The sequence below is a fragment of the Dysidea avara genome, chromosome 3 (assembly GCF_963678975.1).
Source record: "Dysidea avara chromosome 3, odDysAvar1.4, whole genome shotgun sequence".
In the NCBI taxonomy this organism is placed as follows: Eukaryota; Metazoa; Porifera; class Demospongiae; order Dictyoceratida; family Dysideidae; genus Dysidea; species Dysidea avara.
The window spans coordinates 20,011,757-20,032,924 of record NC_089274.1 but is presented as its reverse complement, the minus strand read 5'-3'; the positions used below and the strand labels follow the sequence as shown (position 1 = coordinate 20,032,924).

General features: G+C 36.4%; 1 protein-coding gene across 1 annotated transcript; it reads right to left on the bottom strand.

Annotated features, from left to right (window-relative positions):
- Positions 1–5,918: 5,918 nt before the first annotated feature.
- On the bottom strand, positions 5,919–7,384 carry LOC136248392 (protein phosphatase 1 regulatory inhibitor subunit 16B-like). The gene is made up of 3 exons (XM_066040175.1): positions 7,298–7,384; positions 6,947–7,015; positions 5,919–6,860 (listed from the first exon to the last, which is right to left on the bottom strand). Exons 1-3 carry the CDS (start codon positions 7,382–7,384, stop codon positions 5,919–5,921), a joined length of 1,098 nt encoding a protein of 365 aa, XP_065896247.1.
- Positions 7,385–21,168: the final 13,784 nt, after the last annotated feature.

Below are 21,168 nucleotides of genomic sequence, written 5' to 3'. Positions count from 1 at the left end.
TCACTCTTAAATATGGTATCGGTTTTGTATGCTTTATGTGCTGTATCAAATTTCAAGGAGAATCTGATTGGCTGAAATGATGCGGCATCATCAAAGCTAGTCACAAACTCTTTTATGTCATTTGAGATGTTTAACAAAACTGGTGTTAGTTTATAATTCCAAATTGATAATGTTTACCAATCACTGTAACTCCACAATAATTATCATCTTGATACCATACTCTGTCTATCCAATCAAATAAGAGTCATTAGTAGGTTTCTCATAAGAATGTGTGTACAAAGAGTTGAGTAACATGGAAGTATGGTGCTTGCCTGCAGATTCATAGTCGCACCTTTGTTGGCTGTTGTCACCCCCTTTAATTAGACCACTGGTTGTTTCCTGGGCCTGACCTACCAAACATTTTTATAGATAATTAATTTACATTATTTTATAAGTTGTAAGCATTATTTTTGAAGCATTTAGCTACTGTTCACCTAGTAAACCACACTGAGCTGCAGATCAGTGAGCTATATACCATTTATCCCAGTCCATTCTTGAATGATCTTTTATAATTTATATGCCCTCCTCCAGTTATATAGCTCAGTAGTAGCTAATGGCAAACAATGCTGAGTTAACTGGCTGGACAGGACTTCACCTATTTACTATATAGGTAAGGGAAAGTAAATAGGTGAAGTCCTATCCAGATATTCGGACATTCCCTTAATTATGCATGATGGAATCAGATATTACATACTTAAGCACTGTAGTTACTACTGTTGGCTAGCTAGAGCTTCTGATATTATTTGTGTAATAATTATTCCACTAAATGTTCCATAGTGATTGTGATTATATTGGCATCTCTATGCGTAATAACCATTTCTATTGTTATTAATTACTGAGCATACCTTTTGTAGCCAATTGAACAGTGATTATGAAATGTCTTCAACATTGTTAAAGTGTTGACTAGCAACAAACTACTTGTATAACTAATTTATGCTACTCCCCTCCCGTACAACTAATATTGTTGGGCGTGCATGTGCTGACTCTTAACTGACAAATTTGTAGTACGTATGTGGTAGCCTTGCACTGGTACAAGTACCGATAAATTCCAAGAGCCAGATTGATCAGTTTCTGGGTGTTATAACATCAAACAATCCTTGTGTAATGCTTACAAATTATTCTAGACTAATGTGATGTTTTTTACTCAGCTACATACATCATCTAGCATCCTACGCCTGACAAGCTTGAAGACAAAATAATTGTTTAATACTTGTATGTTATTGTTAAATGATAATAGTGGTGTACACTGTAGTTGGTGCCATGGTTTTATAAAAGGCACCAACAGCTAGGGACTGTCTGTAAGATGTTTATAAAATGAAGACTTTTGTAGAAGCTGTGCTATGAATAAATTTAGATGTTTTCATCTTTGGTGTTAGCCCACCTTACTTTCAGTGTAAAAGAAATGATGTGATAATGAAATAATGTGATAATGACATATCCACTTCAATTGACAACATCAATAGTCATCATGTCTTAATAACCTCACCATATTATGTTGTTTGATGAATACCTGCTGTGATTCTTATATCTACCAGATTAAGTTTAGTGACGGATATTGTAAAGAATAGTTATCAGCTTATAAAAAAGCTGATGTACAGAAATGTGTCGTTTTCTAGTACGTTAAGAACAACACTTCTCAAACTCTACATGCCATAGAACTTGAATATTATGAGAAAAGCACTAAGTACTGTGGTCACTGTAAAGTGGCTTTACGCAGAGTTTTTATTAGTAGTTCAATCTCAGTTTCTTTGTGTGTGAGTAAATAATATTTGAATAGTGAACAACAATATTCAAACATATTATCACTCACCTTATCTTCGCCATCTGTAGTGGCCACTTGTAATATCACTAGGGAGACTCCTACATTATTGTTTGAGGGTTAAATATGTGAGAAATGTCAATTTTTGTTTAATCGCATTTACTGTCGACATAGTGTGAGCGTATTCAATTGAAAACAATCTTAAACGCTGCTAATAAACAAACTATTCAGTTGTTGTTGCCTGCAATTGTGTGGGGCATGTAACTTGACTCTGAAGTGTTTTACAACAAAGTTTTTTTACTCACATAATAAGACTACTCTTTTACGATGGTCTTTATCATTGTACTTGTTGATTAAGTGTGGTTGAATGTTAAGAATGTGCAGTAAACATTCAAGTTGTCCTAAAGAATAGACTTTCATTACTCGGCATTACATCAAATGGACAATGACGTAAGCACACCTTGACATGGCCTATGGATTGTCATGTAGAAGCCATAGTGGTTCTAGCTGTGTTTATTTTAACAAATGTGGTTCCATCTGGGCTGTATGTGGGTGTGTGCTGTGAGGAATTGTGTGATATTAAAATCCTCTGCTTTACCAGATGTGAATTAGATAAACTCTAAGCTATTATTGCCAGCATGATAAATTCACCTAATTTTTAACTTCCAAATTGCTCAACAAGTTACCATTCATCATTTGGCGATACCCCTATAACTTGTCTTTAAAAAAATTCTAATCTGGTGTAAAGGAGATTGAATTTCCTTTTTGTTGACCTACTATATTTAATTTGTTAATAAGCATGAGGTATAAGGGTATAAGGTATGGTGGCTAGGAACACCTGTTGGATTATCTGCCAGTGCTCAACTTAGTACAATGAATATATTAAGGTCTTTAGTATCAAGTTACTAAGTAGTGTTTATATTAGACACCTCCATCCTGCCACTAACACATTGTGTTGGTGAACAATGTTATTCTTTTTTTGGCCGAGCATGTCTCTTTGTCTTACATAAGGCATTGTTGACTAAAGGGATAGGGAATTGTAAATATTTATCAAATGTTTATCAAATAAAATAATTGTAGCATAAAATAATTGTAGCTATGCATGGCTTGTATGAGCAAATATCCATAAACTGTGCAAGGTGTCTGCAGTTCTAAAGTTGTTAAGACTAACACATTCTTTAAGCGATTTTGGCTGAAAGTGTTGGCTATAATACAATTACTGCTGAAACATGTCTAGTACTTCAGTCTGCCCACCACCATACCTTAAGATACCAATGACAATATTCATCTGAATGTTTAATCCTGGACATATCAATGATTGCCACTGTGATATTTTGATTGCTACTTTGATGGTTTGTTTGTTTCAAACAGTTTCTATCTGAGATCAATTTCAGTCTCCTAAGGCTTACATTATTGACATCCCTTGACTAATCAGTCACTTGCGGATATCACATTTCAGTTTTGCAGCTAACAACTTGCTCCTCCAAATATGTGCATGTTTACTGGTGAGCTTCAGGGCACTAGTTTACATGTATTCATGTACCAGTACAAATAACTGTACAGGTTACCAGATGGTGTCGGTATGTAGTGTATGAGCTGTTATATAGCTGTCAGTGGAGCAAAATTGATTGATTAGTTTGGGCTATATAGTTGTGTTGCCTTGCTGGCTGAAATAAACAATGGCTTCACTATTCTGAATATAATTTGCTCACCACAACATAGACTCTAAGTGTGTAGGTATTTATAACTAGTTTATCTTCTGGACATCCTTCTGACTAGTTAGGCAGCACTTCATCATCATTTTGGTTAAAAAGTTTTTATGGTAAAACAGTTTTGACAGTAACTACACAGAGGAGTCACCCAGTGTGGTTGTCTTGTCTAGGTGGTAAAAACAAACTCCAAAAATGGAGCATCCAAAAATGACCTTGGCTTTGTTACTTATGGGAACATGGTCCTTGTATAGTTGGTGTCTTGTACTTTATTGTTTGTCTCTTGATTGTAGAATTTTAATTCCGATATTTCGAGATTACTGACTTCATTGAAGAAGAAAATGGACTTGGGACATCGTTTACAAGTGAATTTATTTTTATCAATTTCAGCAGAACAACAGATGACAGCTAGAACAGTACTGTATATAGTATCTGGCTGGACTGTGATTATTGGTCAACACATAAATGTGTCCACAAGCCATACTTCAATCATGTACACTAGCATAGTTACAGTTCTTATCATATTACACATAAAAAAGGTGTTGCCTTATTTTATAGATCTTCAGTTAAAAGCATATCTACAAGGCAATTGGAATTTTATGGATCATCTTCTTGGAAACGTATTCCTCACAGCCTGCATGCATGCAAAGTTTAAAAAATCAACGCATGCATAGTGTATGAAGCCGTTTAGGTAAATGTAATATTTTCTACCTTAGCTACTATGATGGAGATGTACGTATGGCCAAGCTAATATGACATTGTTTCACTTGAGGTATTCTCGTCAACACTGACGTATAATGCACACAAATAACTGATAAAATTATTCCTATTGGTGTTGTTGTTTCTTGATAATTAAACAAGCAACATTTTAGTGAGTGCCCTCATTAACACTGTCAAGTTTACACTGTGACTGCATATCTATTATTACAAGAAATAAGTTAAGGACAAATCATTCCCACAATAACTATTTCTTTCCCGGCAATGATGTGTTGTTTCTTAAGAACTTGTGCCATCGTACTATTATCAGGTGTTATCATAATTTGTACATTTGTTGTATATCATAGTAATCACAGGAGATAAGTAATTCCCACAAACAAAAGATATGATGTAGTTTGCTTCAGGTAGTGTATTATGCTGTTAATAACTTGTTTCCTCTGAAGGTGTTTTATAGCTATTAACAGTGCCAGGAATGCTAAGTAAACATGTCAATAAAGGACCCAGCATCACTACATTAGAATTAACTTTATAAACCTTTTGATTCCTTACCTTGCTGTGACCTTGCACGGACCTGGTGTTTACTGGGCAGCCAAATGCCTTGCAATTTGAGAGTTGTTTGCGACACAAGAATGTAACTCTTTGTAGCAAAATTCCATCAGTTCATCAGCAACAGTTGTTGACAGCCAGATAACACAATAACCCATACTGGTCCATAAACACTTCAGAGTTGTTCATAGTAATGTGTCATCCATGATAGGAGTTGTTATGATCTTAGGAAGCCTCTAGCATCATGTAAAGATTCTGTTGAACACATGACCTTGTAGTGCTTGTAGGAGATGAGTCTGGAGGAGGCTAACTGGACAATTGTACTGTACAGTTATTATACACATGAATGTCAACTATGCCTATAGCATGCACCAAATTGTGGTCACAAGATGGCATAGCATTAGCAGCAGCTGGTATAGGCACATTCCATCTATATTTGAAGTGGCTAGTTGATAGACTTGATAAGAATATTATCATGTTATGCTACCAAGGGCCTATATACACAGGTTTGGTGTATATTGCTTCTTCCTCTAATGTTCAGATTTGGGACATGAATTCAGCAAAATCATCAACAGACATGTTGTGAACATCAGAACATATAGGACACATAGTCTTACAAGAATTGTCCACATAGTGTCCTGGAGACATGCCAAACATTTGGCTCAACACTCAACCAGGAGATGATTGTTGTATGCAACCTGAGTCATCCTGTGTTGGTACCAATAGTGGAGATATTTCAGCATTGTAACAAGCCCTGTGATGCTGTATGTGCAGGTCATCAGAAACCTTTCTGTCCCTTCCAGAAATGCAAAGATCGGAAGCCTACCCCTCTCAAGAGCCTTTGTTGTGATACAAGAACTCTTAGTGGCCAAATATTTAGTGTTGTGGTAGGACTTCTGTTAAGATGATCCGTATACAGAACCCACCCATCTTAATACTACTAATTCACTGAGCCATGCGCTTGATACAATGTATCATATTAATATATTTCATCATGTATATTTCAAGGTTTACATCGTTCAGTACAGCAGTTATTACAAGAGACAAATTATAGTCATTTGTGAATGACTTAATACATTACAAAGCATAATACACACACACAGTCAAGTCGAAAGTGAAGGGATCAAAAATATTTGATGATGAGGGAGTTAGTTCTTTTCTAGGAGAGCCAGTATATTGTGTTGTGACGTTAGGTCAGTAGGTAATTGTTCACTGTTTGTTTTCAAGTCTCTACTTGCTCCGTATTTCAGTAGCAACATCAGTACATCTACGCTGGTGTACATAGCAGCAAAGTGCATTGCACTCCAACAGTCAGTGTCCTGAGCATCAACATTTGCCAAGTTGTTGTCAACAATGTAGTAAGCTACACCCAGGTAGTTTCTTGCTGCTGCCAAATGTAGTACGCTATGTCTTAGTAAAGCCATTTCTTCTTGTATTTTGTTGCTGTCATCCCCACTTGGAGTTGCCATCACTAATTGTAATAGTTCAAGTTCTTCTGCTTTGCTTGATGCCACTGGGTTACTGCAAGATTTTCTGCTTTTTCGATTTTTGTTAGCATTGTTCTTGTTTTTCAGCCACTTTAGTTCAGCCTGTAGCAGAAAGCCGGTTAGCTGGCAATCTTCACAAACACTGATGGGTCTCAGCCCGTTAGATGTTCTAGCCTCGAGCAGTTCTGGCTTGTGTTTCAAGATTAGTTTTATTGCCTCCAGGTGGCACATGGATGCCGCCAAATGCAAAATGGTCCATCCGTACTCGTCTGTGACTGACAAGTCTGCACCTTCTTCAACCATCAGAGTAAAACAGTCTAGTTGATCTTCTTGTAGGGCGCGCATTACCAAAGGCAGTCCAGCTGGATCGCTTAAGTTCAATACTGCCTTGCCGCTACTACAAACGACGCTTTTCAGCTCTTCAACATTTCCAGTGGTGATGGCTTGTTGTAAAATAATGTTAGTCGAGAAAGTCACTTTGCTTGGAGACTTCTCCTTGTTCTTCAACGTTGACAAGGCATCTAGTATCTCACAAACTACCATACGCTGCTTGCGACTAGTTACTTCCATTTTCTTAGCTAACAGTTCGTCAAACACAAATAACTTAAGGAAGGATTATACAAACGCGATGTAGCGCAACTGTATTTATAGTACATGAAGTCATACAAGTTGAACCCGGGAAACCTTACAAGACGTAAGAATGACACCATCATTTGATCATTCACTCGTTGCCGACCAGTCGCTTTCCTTTGTGCTTCCTATAGGATTAAAAATAAAATAAGAGCACTAGGTAATTAGACCAGTAAATCTGGCATCGATCAACCATATATGGTCGCCTGTGGTCGCTTGCTTGTGATCAACTATTTAGAATTTAGATAGCCTAAAGCTGTAGTGTAACTGACCTAAAGACTAAAATGTATAAGCTGCCGTATCTCAAGGAATTCAGTGGCCAATAAATACCTATACTGAGCTACATGAGTCGCTTTTTAATATATGCATGGCATATTACAGACGTACTGAAAAGTATTGCTATCATCTACCATAGAATGAAGTACCAACACATGATTACATAATATGGCATTCATCAAATATGCTAGCAATGTGATAATGGACCACAAAAACGTCATATCTGATACTAGCTAATTAACTATCTATACTGATCCAAAGTTACACAGCACACTAGCTACCCTAATGTATAGTTACTCAGTGTTGTAAATTTAAATATTCAGAGTTCAGTGTGGGAACATGGCATACAATGATTGACAAATGATGTAGGGCATGCAAGGCCTGCTGCTAATTAGCATTAACCCCCCTGAGTGCTGAAGGCCCTAGTATACAGTAGGTCATCTACGCCATCACTGATATAGTCATGTATGCAGTTTACAATGTTGACTTCTCTAGGTACATAGCTAGTAATTTGTACTGTTAGCTAGGATAAAACTGTCACCAGGATGCAATACTGATATTATGCAAAGAACAATGATTGAGATCACCTCCTTGGTTGTGTGTACACTTCACATACATGGGTGCAGCATATTGTTTGCATTTGTGTGTGTATTATGTATGTGTGGAGCGTATAGTGTAGTTGTGCATACCTACGTATGTTTAGTATGCTAGTCCGTATGCAGTGATGTGTATAATATAATATTATGCTGTTACATTACAAAATGCATGCATACAAGTGCATATATCCATAGAGATCTGGTAGTGATTTTGATAACCATAGGTGATGAAGCATACTTTTGGTCACTTAGCAAATATTCATATGCACATGCAATGAGTGCTTTACCATAATTGACTTAGAAGTATGATGTATGCTAATATGTACACAATAGCTACGTGTCACCTGCTGACCAACCGACTGGAGAATGACTGGAAGTCACCTTGTCACAAGGTTCATTCTTGCCATAGTATATTTGTATATATAGCACGGGTCCTCGAGTATTGATTGTACTATTCAGAAAATCATCACACTCATACACACACACATTTCAATACAGCACAACACCACACTCACACACACACACACACACACACACACACACACACACACACACACACACACACACACACACACACACACACACACACACACACACACACACACACACACACACACACACACACACACACACACACACACACACACACACACACACACACACACACACACACACACACACACACACACACACACACACACACACACACACACACACACACACACACACACACACACACACACACACACACACACACACACACACACACACACACACACACACACACACACACACACACACACACACACACACACACACACACACACACACACACACACACACACACACACACACACACACACACACACACACACACACACACACACACACACACACACACACACACACACACACACACACACACACACACACACACACACACACACACACACACACACACACACACACACACACACACACACACACACACACACACACACACACACACACACACACACACACACACACACACACACACACACACACACACACACACACACACACACACACACACACACACACACACACACACACACACACACACACACACACACACACACACACACACACACACACACACACACACACACACACACACACACACACACACACACACACACACACACACACTACACAGAAGAACAATCATATAATTTTACAAAGTATCATATTATTTGGGGTTGTGAAGTTGCACCCCCTGTGTTGTATCAGCCAAATGGAGTAAAATCTAAACACAACTTCCCTACTGCCTCAAAGTGATTGATGTCTGGAATGATCAATTTTACTGGCTCTATCTCTCCAAGGCAACAGAATTTTCTGCAGCATTCCATTAGTTGTCACAGGACCAGGCCTGGTACCTCAACCTGGCAACAGGTAATTTTAAGCACTCTCCTTTTCATACGTATCAATGATCCCTCTTAAAAAGTATCCATAAAACTGTCCACATAAGTGATATCTCTAAACATGCACAGAGACAAACAATAGACACACATAGACAATAATATTCATTTGCTCAGCCTTCCCTAAAGAGTTATTGTAGGCAGAACAATGAAAGGCAGTACTTTGGGTAGCAACACCCTTGCCCACAACAGACATTCTTTGGTTAGCAACTGATATAATTATATGTATGTAGGTTCAAAATTATATTTTAGTCTTCTCAGGGCAGGTCACAGTAAAAGCATTTTCAAAATAATAATAACAAACTTCCAGTAATGTCGAAGTGCATCTAATGTACGCACATATCTATACACTGACACATCAAATTATCATGCTTATTCTTGCTACTGTAAAATCTGTTCCAATTTCCAGCTGGTATAATGGTGTCATCTGTCTAAACTGAAAGTACTGTGTACAAAGGGATTAATAAAGGTCAGGAAATTCAGTGCTGTCCTAAGGTTATTGAATTAAATTGGTACATTGTGTGTGTGTGTGTGTGTGAGGCTGCCGCAGTTCCTGTATATATAGACAATATAGTCATGAGTAATATTGTACTATCAGACACTACATGATGTAGCTGTACATGATAAGAATTATACATGTGACATGAAGGTTGATGCCACATGACTAGTTTGCTATCAGCTGTGTGGGGTACCTTAGATTATGGTGGCCAGTCTCAACAGTGTATAGTGATTTTCTGCATCTAGCTACATACATAACAGTTTTGATCCCATGTGTTGTGTTATATTACATTCTTGGGTGCATGATACTTGCACGTCATCTGTAATCATATTTCATGTCCGTAGCATTGTCTCAGTAGTGCCACTTTTGTTGTTGAAGTCTGTCACATCAAAATAAGACTTATAGACAATTGTCTATAAACCATAGTGGGTGGGGCTGATCACATCAGTGTGTATTAGGTGACTCAGTTAACAAGTGTGGAGAAGTCATACATACAAGCCACATCCAGTCTGAATAAGGTGCCAAAACACGTCAGATGTCCGGCTCCACACAATCAAGTACACCTGATCATAATATCACTTGTATATACACGTATACACATGTATCACTTATGCACTGGCAATTAATGCATGAAAATTTTGATATGATGCTACAAAATGATACCTAACAAAAATGTATGGCAAATGTTGATGGGTAGATGTGGCTCCATTACTGTTGATTGTTTACTAACTGGATAACTGACAACAAAGTCAGTCAATGTGGGCGGGAGTGGTGGAGTCATTGGTGTGTTCATGGTCTGGTAGTATCCCTTCTTCTACATGTGGTATGGTATACCATTATCACTTGGGAATGGCTGGTATTTTGATTTATAAATTCTAATAAATTGGAGCACACATCGATGAATGTAACTCTAATAGAACATTCACACATTGATAAATACAAATATGAAATTAGGCTTACTACATGTTCAACATTGACTTAATTTGAGTGACCAACTAAGTCTATGCATGAAAGACAACAGTAATTGGTGTACAGATTGGCTAAGGAACATGCCATTTGGTAACACTCTCATATCCCAGCTATTACATAAAGTTCTGTACACACATAAGTACAGCATGCATGTTATGTGCTGTCAAACATTGTAGCTATCATAGTATACACTAGTATACGCTCCACGTAAGTGTGTGCACATATAATAGATTATGTAGGTACTCCATAAATGTATTGGCAAAAATTGTGGAACCCTGTCAGTAGGGACAGACACCATGCAGGAATGTTTTTGACATACGCAGTATTAGTTTTATTTAGTGAGCTAAGTCTACATTTAACTTTTCCAGTTTCATTACTAGCTATTACAGTACTCTTGCATTATGTGCCTGCAGTTCCTGTCTAGATTAGTGATAATATTGTTAGACACCACAAGATGTAGCTGAAACTGCACATTATACATGTGACATACCACATGACTGACTTGTTATCAGCTGTTAGAGTACCTTTGATTATGCTGGTCTCAAAAGTGTAGTGTTTTCCTGCATGGCTTGCTAGCAACTACAGCTGCACTGGATGTTGTCTGGCCAGTCTGATATCACCGAATTACAGTTTTGGGTTCTATTGCACATCAATAATAATAAGTTTGACCATGCAGTGTTTGTGTTGTTGGAGTCATGCTTATAATGCAGCCAAAGAATCCAAGAAGATACGTATCTCCAAACCACAGTTGGTGAGACTGGGCACAAGACTCACTTCTGGTCTGTGGGCTCAGTATTTTAGGCCATAATGATGCATGCAAAGGACGTGGAAAATACTATGCTGTTAAACACATATGTGTATGGATATGACTAAAATGCGGAACGGACTGGGAAAACAGACTTACAAAAAAACTTACCCCAAACATCTATTTTTCACAGTTGCCCACTCCAAAACAATAACAGATGCTGCAGTGACAGTAAATAAACCTCTGAACATTGTCTCAAAGCTTGTTTAAGCCGATATTAAGCACTGTGGTTAAAACATAACACAACGGAAAATTGAATTGACGTATCAAGTGGACCTAATCATAACAAAGTGCATGATCTTGTGTATAGATCAATCATGCAGTGTAATTAATACATGAAGATTTTAACATGATTCCAACAATTAATACTTATCAAAACTACATGAAGTAGGTATGGCTCCATCACTGTTGATTGTTTACCAATTGACTGCTAACTGCATAACAACAAAGCTGAATTCAGTTGTTGTAGGAAGTGGTGGAGTCACTGGTATATGTGTATGTGGTATGGTAGTATCCCTCACTTTGCCGGCATGAGGTATAGTGGTATCTGTAAAAGCTTGCTTAACAGTTTCATAACAATGTTAAACTATGTACATCAAGGTGATATGATGAAGTCTATCTAGCATCCTGCAGTGGAGTGTATATTATTATCAAGTTTGACTAGATTTGAGAAAAGGGTCTTCCATATGTATCCAACATATATACCAACTGTGATGACCCATAATTTCAAATTGGAAAAAGAAAGCTATTTCCTTGAAATTTTTAAGCACAAACATAGCTGGATGAATGGTGATAATTTCAGACACGTATTTGTCTTGAAAATTATCTTCCAAGATCTTGATGCAATTCAAATAACTTTAATAGAGCATTCAAAAGTTGGTGGCAACATTGAGTCTGTACATAACCCAACTTTAGGGTAGACACTAGATTACTATTATATAGGGAACAATGGATGGAATGGTGTATGTTATATAGTTGACAATCATTAACTTACTGCTGTTGTATAATTGCGTTGGTGACCATCATATTGAATATTATAAGGAAATTCACACATAACAGACTAACAGTGTAGAACTGTTAATAGTTTATTGTTAACTAACAAGTTAATTGGTTATCATTATAATGATATGGAGTGGTAATAGAGCCCCTAGAGCTGTTCAAGCTTGCTGTATGCGTAGCTAGTGTAGTTACTGATAAATAAGACTGATATCTTCATAATTAACATGTACTGCATATGGGTATTATTTGTTCACCTATAAGGACCCACTTATATAGCAGAAAGCCACATTAAACTCAAACCAGGTGGTGAATTGGATCTCCACACAACTTGCAACTATCCCATGTCTACCATCAAATGATTACAGCATTTTGGGCCAAACACTCTAATAAAGCAGTCAGTGTATGATTAAGTATCATGGTGTTTCTATAGTCTTTATAATAGAAAGTTTTTCTGATCACTTTATGAATTAATAGGTCATGTGTGTATTTCCAGATATTTATAGCAGGAAGGTGTGGTGACATTTTAGTGCTCTTTTGTGTCTTTCTGAACTGTACTGTCTTAATTCTAAGTTTCTTTTAAGCATCACACTGCATTTATGTAGCTACTACATAAGTAAAACACATATCAGTACCATTATAACTATCATGCTTAGAGGAGTGTGTCTCACTCAATATCTTGTTAGTAATTATATCCCCATGCAACTTTGTGTGTATACTATTCTTTGAATGCTTTATTAGAGTAGTTACTGTAGTATTAACACATGGACTTTTTTGCAGACATAATGAATCACTGTGTATATACAAAAGGAAACTTGGCTGGGAAAACCATTAAGAGAAATATTTCAAATTGCATATGCATGTATGTGTGTACATAGATTTGTTGGGTAGGCACGTGGATTTCCCAACCTCGGGTTCTTTGTAGCTACAAGGACACAAAGTGACACAAAATATACCTTGGCCATCATTACCACAGTCAAATATAAAGCGTAAGAAAACACACAATAACATAATTAATTGATATCAGGTTGATTTTTCATCATGTGGTCTTATGGGGGTGGTGATGGAGCCACTGTTCTGTACATGGAAGTTAAATTGCTGTACAATATAACTGATTGCTTCAAAATTAATATGTGATATTAAATTATCACTGGGAACTCACAAAAGGTTGATAGCTGGACATTGAAACTCTATTAACTGTGTCAGTGACTTGATTGCCAGAAAATTTGAAATTATCATGTGACTGTGATCCAATTTTGGACAAAACACTTTAATAAAGCAGTCGGTTTATTACTGAACAATATAGTACATGCTTCTTGTACAGTTGTGTAAATTAGAATTTCTTTCTGGTCATTTTATTCACAAGTCATGCGTACATCCAGAAATTCATGGAAGACTCTTTTGTTCCTTTGCTACCTTGATGATTAGTATTGTACTAAACATGTGAGGTGTTAGATATGTGTGGTTATTGCATAAATATCACAAATCAACACTCTATCCTTTTGCAGTGCTTTATTAACACGAAGAATTATTGCACCACTATAACAGCACTTCAGCCTACTACATATATATAGGGTTTGTGTGTACCACACTGACAATTACCATTTGTGTTGAGTTCTTCTACTATATATAAAGTTTACAAAATTAATGTGGTATTGACATCTCTCTATCCTTTAATGTTATAGCAGCATTAGTTACTTACTCAAGTTATAGCATAATGCTTTATATACTTTTAGTTGATGAGTCTCTCAACACTCTCTAATGACTCTTGATAATTTGACACTGGTCATGAATCTAGTAGAGTTAAGCCACTACAAAGTGATCGTGAATAATGCAATATTCTGTACACAACATTCTTGTGGATAACACTTAGTGAATATACCAACCGGTGTCTTTATTATGACTAACACTAGCAAAGTTACTATGTAGCTACAATGTAGACATGTATTTCCTTACATTTGTTATGTAAAGTGCTTACTAGCCATCTTGATTACACTCTTAACAGCTTTCTCCCGACTATAATATGAGTTTGGTTGGCAAGCTATTAAGAGTTAAATCAAATACTTCAACTATCCACCATTAATACGTAGGTTAACTGTGTTTGTACTAGTATCTGATGTGTCAATACTAAACTATCTGGAAAGGAGTCAAGGACAGTAATAAAGCATATGCAGGGGATTTGTTGAAAGTGGTTACTAACAGCATACAGTGGGACCTCAGTTATATCCAAACCCCTTGGGATCAGGCTGGGTCCATAAATCAGAAAAGTCCATGTCTCTGAAACTGTGCATAAAGAGAATTGGTAAAAATATCAGTATTATTCAACTACCCTAATAGAACAGTCACTACTCTAATAGAGCAGTCATTCCGTAGTTCGGTTAACTGAGAATACGGATAACTGGGGTCCGGATAAATTAAGCTCCACTTTACAAATTTAGAGTATTTGTCAGGGATAAAGTTAGCTTCTCTAATAGGGAGTGGCCTAACATTTGTGTGTGTGTGCATGTTTTCTTGATGTATACGTAAGTTTCAAGGCATCACATCTGTTGGATTGCACTTAGCTACTAATTGAATTGCACAATATGTTACAATGTTTAGAGGAGAATGTAGATAAGTGCATGTTGGGCAGCTGAAATTATGCTAGCCCCAAATTGCTTGTAGCTACAAGTGACACAAAATAGACAATGTATTCTTGTAATGAATGAATATGATAACAGTGTAGAAATACAGTTAGTTGTCAATTAACACGTTGATTGTTTATCAAGTGGGGTGGTGATAAGGTGTGTAAACAGTGTGGCAGGTAGCTGGCTGTAGGTGTAGTATAATTACTGATAAATCAGATTGATTACTTTCTATGCATTATTTTTAAAAATTATTTATAACCTACTAAGAATCTGCAAACTGGAAGGCTGAAAACCTACGTATACCAAAATCTTGAAACTGAAACTATAGAATCGTATAGATGTTGAATGCAGACAAAAATTCTACGAGGTGGTGACTTGTTCTCCAAACAACTTTAATTATCTAAGCACCATCATTTTAAAATACGACATTCTGAAGAATTTTTTAAAAAGAAATAGTCAGTCTCTAGCATAAGAACAGATCACTTAACCATCAAGTACGCATATTTCCAATATTGTTACAAGTTACTAGTTACAAAGCTTGTATGTAACTAGTTGTATATATTACTAGTTACTTAGTTACTTTAGAAGTAACTAGATATGTAACTTAGTTCCAAGGTAACTAGTTACCCCAACTCTGAAATTTATTGGTCCATACATCATTACTAGTCATCTAATCATTACGTTTTGCTAATGCAACTAGATATTATTTGACATCATTTAGATTGACGCAGTATTTGCATGGTCATAAAGCCACTTATTTTAAGAATGATCATGAATAACGTAATATCCTACTGGAATTCTGTGTGCAGCATCTAATCTATACTGACCTGGAGTCTGTGTCTCTATCATGACTAGAACTTTGTGTGCAACAGTGCAAGTGAGTTGCATTGATTGTTTTAATTTTTTGCCATGCAGCATTTCTTTTTAATTCTTCACCAATTATAAATTACACAGTTGCATTATTACCATCTCACTAGTCATAGCCGATGTTTCTTTAATGAAAGAAAACATGTGTCTGGTTGGCAAGACAACTGAGGTATAACAATACTAGCTATAATAACTAGACATTGATAGTGGAGATGAACCAACTTCAGTGCTATGAATCTTAAACATCATGACCATCCATCATGCGGTATGGTTTAGCGTGCTCCGCAATATGTCTGTCATCATGCCTGGATATTAGGAAGGAGACTAATGGATTGTTGATTATAGTCAGGCATTGGCAAACAATACACGCAGGTATGTGAATCACAAGAGACAGGAGCATGTAGATCACAAGAATCTCTATGACTATAATCCTATCACAAAAAAAGAATATACATCCTATACACAAACAGTTATAGTAACATGAAAGTTCATTCCAAGGAATTTATTACAAATTCTAGTGTACCTGTTGTATATGTGTAGTTTATTTATAGAGATTGTATAAAATTGAGTTCAGTCATCACATGATCCACTTTTGTATTATGAAGTAATTAAGGTATAATATAAAACTGTATTGGCTTCCAATCTACGCCATATAGTTGATGCTTGAGTGTCAAACCGGTATGGCCATTATTCAACATACTTTCAAAACATACTTTCAAACCAGAGACATATGTACATAGTTTTATTATATAGCTTTTCAAATAAATGCTCACATTATTAAGGAATGTGTGAACAGTACAACAGGTAGCAAGTGCTGGTAGCTACTCATGATGTCATCTGGCAGTACTTTTAGTATGAACAGTAAATCCCTTTTACAAAGATCTTAATCTGTGACTGATGGAGTGCTGATGGAGTAATTTAATGGCAACGGGCTATATGCTGATGGAGTACGTATGTTAATACTGATGGCATTGATAATACTAATAGTGGTGTTGTGACGATAATGTGTTTGGTCAGTAAAGTGTGAGGTGTTAAGCTTGCAGTGTGGTTATAATATAGTATTGCATGTGCGTCAATAGTACGTCATATAGTACGTCAATGCTGTGGTTGTTCTGAGTAAATGTAAGAGCATTCTATTTATCAGTACATGGCCACCCATGTCACATTGCAGAGTTACCTTAGAGTCATTAGACCTTCAACTAAATATCATCCATTACTGTAACCACAAAATCATTACAGAAAATAATGCACATACCATTTTCCTTTATTGTACTGTACATTTAAGTCACATCTAATCAACCATCACTTGGGTCACTGCGTGTCCATGTTTAACTAGCATAGGTGTGCAGTATAGTGGATCAGATCTATCACTGGCTACAACAACAACTCCATCATTAAACCTTTACCAAACTACACAGTGACTCAAACGTTGACTCTTCAAACCAGCATTCCAAGGACACTAACCAAGTCACTATACCAACTTTAAGCAGTAAACAATGTAAGTTCGATAAAAACTAAAAGTTTAACAGATTTCAGTGGCAATGTGACATCTGAAGTCCACATTCTTCCTATCACTGTATACTGCTTGTAGCTACATATGTAATCACATGTGAATGTTACTTATCCTCTGGCAGTATGATATACAGAGGTTCTATATTCAGAAGTCAGCAGAGGCGTCATTATAAAAATGTCCTTAATAAAATCGTGAATATACACACATATGACCATAACTGGATGCACTTGATTTGTGCTATATATACTGTTTTGCAGAGTTCAATTGAGGTACAAATACTGACTTGGGTATTCCATGGGCATATATGGACTGTAGTGAATGTAAAAATATATGATGAAATTTGATGTCATATGTTTTTGTTATGTAAAAATCTTTGAGCAACAAGCTGGTGACAATACATAGCTAGATAGGTGTTACCTACCTGTTACATGTTAAATGAAATTATTTACTACGACCCTCTCTGTGTACCTTGAATCATGCACACCAGTACCATAGCAACTGTGACAGCAGAGCAATTGCTGGCAGATCAATTAATATACGTGTACAGTATATAATAGTCTTCACCAAGCTATTTATAATATTTCATAGGAGCTATAATTCCATCATACAGTTAAGACTATGTGCACAGTACAATACTGATGAGATGGTAAACTCATTTCACTAGATCAATAAATTTGAAAATTCTATTTAATCAATTATTCTCACAGTTGTAATGGTAAATGCATCTATGATAAGTTACTGTATTGTTACTGGTAACAAGGATCATTAATTTGTAGCATATCCTACTGTATGTGTGCGTGCATCAGAGCATCATCCTCAGTCTCCATATTGGAGTAGTGTTTGATAACATCTCATCACCAACTATACATACATATATATGCACCAATCATATTGGTATAGAGGGAGCTAATAGATCTATACAAAATATAGTGTACATCAGTTGTACTTATATTCTTTTAAGCAGAGGTTACTCAAAGAACTATCCATTCAGGCTTAAAGCAGAGGTAATTACTTGGAAGGCTGTACTGGTTATTCAGTCATACATAATTCTATAACTGCTGACCATATAAGGTATATTATACTTTGAATGTTTGTAATTATGATGTTGATTTGCATCATCAGTGTTAGTCCTTACAGAAATAACACTCACTAATGAAGTAATACTACCAACAGTGCTCATCACAGAAAGTGAACTGGTACATAATAGCTGAAATTACTATTTCAAATTCACCACTAATTGACTAGCCACTAAGTTGCCTGTTTCACTTCTCATGTGCTTAATTTGTGTAATATCAATAATTCTCCTAAGTACAGATTATAATTGAAGGCTACTGACGTCAAACTTGTTATGCTGTAAAAATAAAAAGCCCCCAAGTAGTGTGTGATCACAACATGATTTACAGGTGGCTCAAGACTACATAGATAATTATTGGCATGTAACAACTGATGATGCGGATACTGTAAAAGGCCTCAGTCAGATCTAATAATGCACAGTGACACATTTTATTTTTCACAAATTCAAAGAGCATTAAAATGGTCCCTTGCCCACTCACCTGTTAATCACTAAAGGCACTTGAAAATAAGAATACCTGCATAATCTGGACACTTGGTAAAGTAACTTGGTAAATCAGGACACTTTGATAATCAGGACACTTTTGGTTGGTCCCAATTAAGGTGTTATTAATACACAGATTGCACTGTAGCGTTTTCATTAAAAGGGTCAGAGAAAGTTTGTATGTAGGAGTGAATATTTTACCTTTAATTCAGCTAGGTATGTCTTAGAATGATCTTATTGGGGTAACCACCCAAACAAGTTGCTAAAATGTTTCAGACTTTTTAGTCAGTTTTGCCAACAAACCATGACACACTACACAAATGGTATACAGTCATGGGTACATGTACTGTGTAGGGAATTCTCACACGCTCACAACGTATATAGCATCAAAAAAATGCCACTCTTACGGATAACTGGGCAAGAGATTCTGTCATCCATTCTAATTAAAAATCATAATTAATCTGTACAGCTGGGAAATAGCTACTTCATCATCTACATGGCGTAGACCGTTACAAATTGTCTAGTGATGTATCATCTAACACAGAAGCCCACTTCAGAGTAATGATGCAAAAACATTTATAACACTATTTCTAAAATATCTCTAACATATTCAGTAGGAAAAACATGTAGTTTATAGTAGTAGTATATCTCAAGATAGTGCTATACATATACGTATGTACCACAATACTAAAGGAATTGCAGAACATAAAAAAATATATTATATACATGAGCCATGACTGGTCTCCTCGAGTAGTTCCATGTGATATGGCCCATAACAGTTATTAATGTTTGGTTGTGCAGATCCATTTCTTTCAATATTCAAGACATTTTGAATCTGTTACTAACAATGGATAGGAGAACATTTCATTACCAGTATGAGTGTCAAAAAGAGATAAAATAAAATCCATAAAATTGTATGTAGCTACAGGTGATGTCAGCTGTTACTAGTACACAGATATGAACATCACATAAGAGACGTGTGTCATAGGAATGCTTCACATAAGAGACGTGTGTCATAGGAATGCTTCACATAAGAGACGTGTGTCATAGGAATGCTTCACATAAGAGACGTGTGTCATAGGAATGCTTCTCTTGTAGCATTCAAACTAGAAGCTAGGTATTACCATAGATACTAAACCTACGTATTACTTACTCCAATACTATCATTACTGTGTTGTGATTAATAGAAACCTGTAGAGTTGACTTGCTACTACCTGTGCAGCTATACTAATGAGGTAGTAAGGGCCTCAGGATGCATCGTATTTCTCTCACCCACAAGTTGTAACAGTAACTTTTTCAGTATATGGTGTAGCTACTCACATATGGTCGGTCATTAGGTTATGTTGTTTGTAGCTCTTATTATTAATATAATTGTGTGAAGGTTTGGTATAGGCTTTTGGTGCTTCTGTTTCTACTTCTTGGAAAATGTTTGACCAAAGTGAAAATACTTATTCATCCTACTAGGAACCATCTAGGATAAAGTCTGAAAATGCAAGGAATTGTATATAAATAAACATTAATATGTGTTTTCCACTTTTGTAATATCAGGAAAAGACATGATTTAATTATAATAATTATAGTAACAAGCACTGTAATATCGGTCTCCCTTAGTGTGTTATATCCACTATCATCATACATACAATAAACCCCTATATTCACAGGCTTTAGCCTTCTCACAGGTCCCTAGTGGGATAGCATTCACAGATAAATTCTTAACAGCCATTATCCTTGCAATCACTGATAATTTTGTTCTTGAAATACAATTGAAAATTTCAGGAATTCTAGTGGTACCCCTTCACACCATTAACCACACAATAGCCATGAAAATTGCCGGATTGATTGGCGTAGCAGCCAGACTACCAGCAAGGGAAATTTTAAAGATCCCCCATTTTATTTCAGAACGGCTTTGACCAAGCTCCTACACTGGTAAAGAAGAAGATACTTTAATGGAGCAATCATTTATACTCTATTATTACTCTAATGGTATGGCCTTACAGCCTAAGCTTCTGCTTGCATTGGTTACAGGTGCACAGGTCAGAGTTGTGCTATGTATGTGTATTTCTTGGTACTTATGTTACACATCACATATGTAAAGCGATATCTTGCAATAAACAAACAAGC

What these genes read in the sequence shown, in the direction of transcription:
- LOC136248392 (XM_066040175.1), bottom strand. Translation starts at nt 7,384, where the DNA reads ATGACGTTTTTGTGGTCCATTATCACATTGCTAGCATATTTGATGAAT. An exon ending in TGTTGGTACTTCATTCTATG is followed by an intron (nt 7,016 to 7,297) that starts GTAGATGATAGC and finishes TTAATCCTATAG; the next exon opens with GAAGCACAAAGGAAAGCGAC. An exon ending in TGGTGTCATTCTTACGTCTT is followed by an intron (nt 6,861 to 6,946) that starts GTAAGGTTTCCC and finishes TCCTTCCTTAAG; the next exon opens with TTATTTGTGTTTGACGAACT.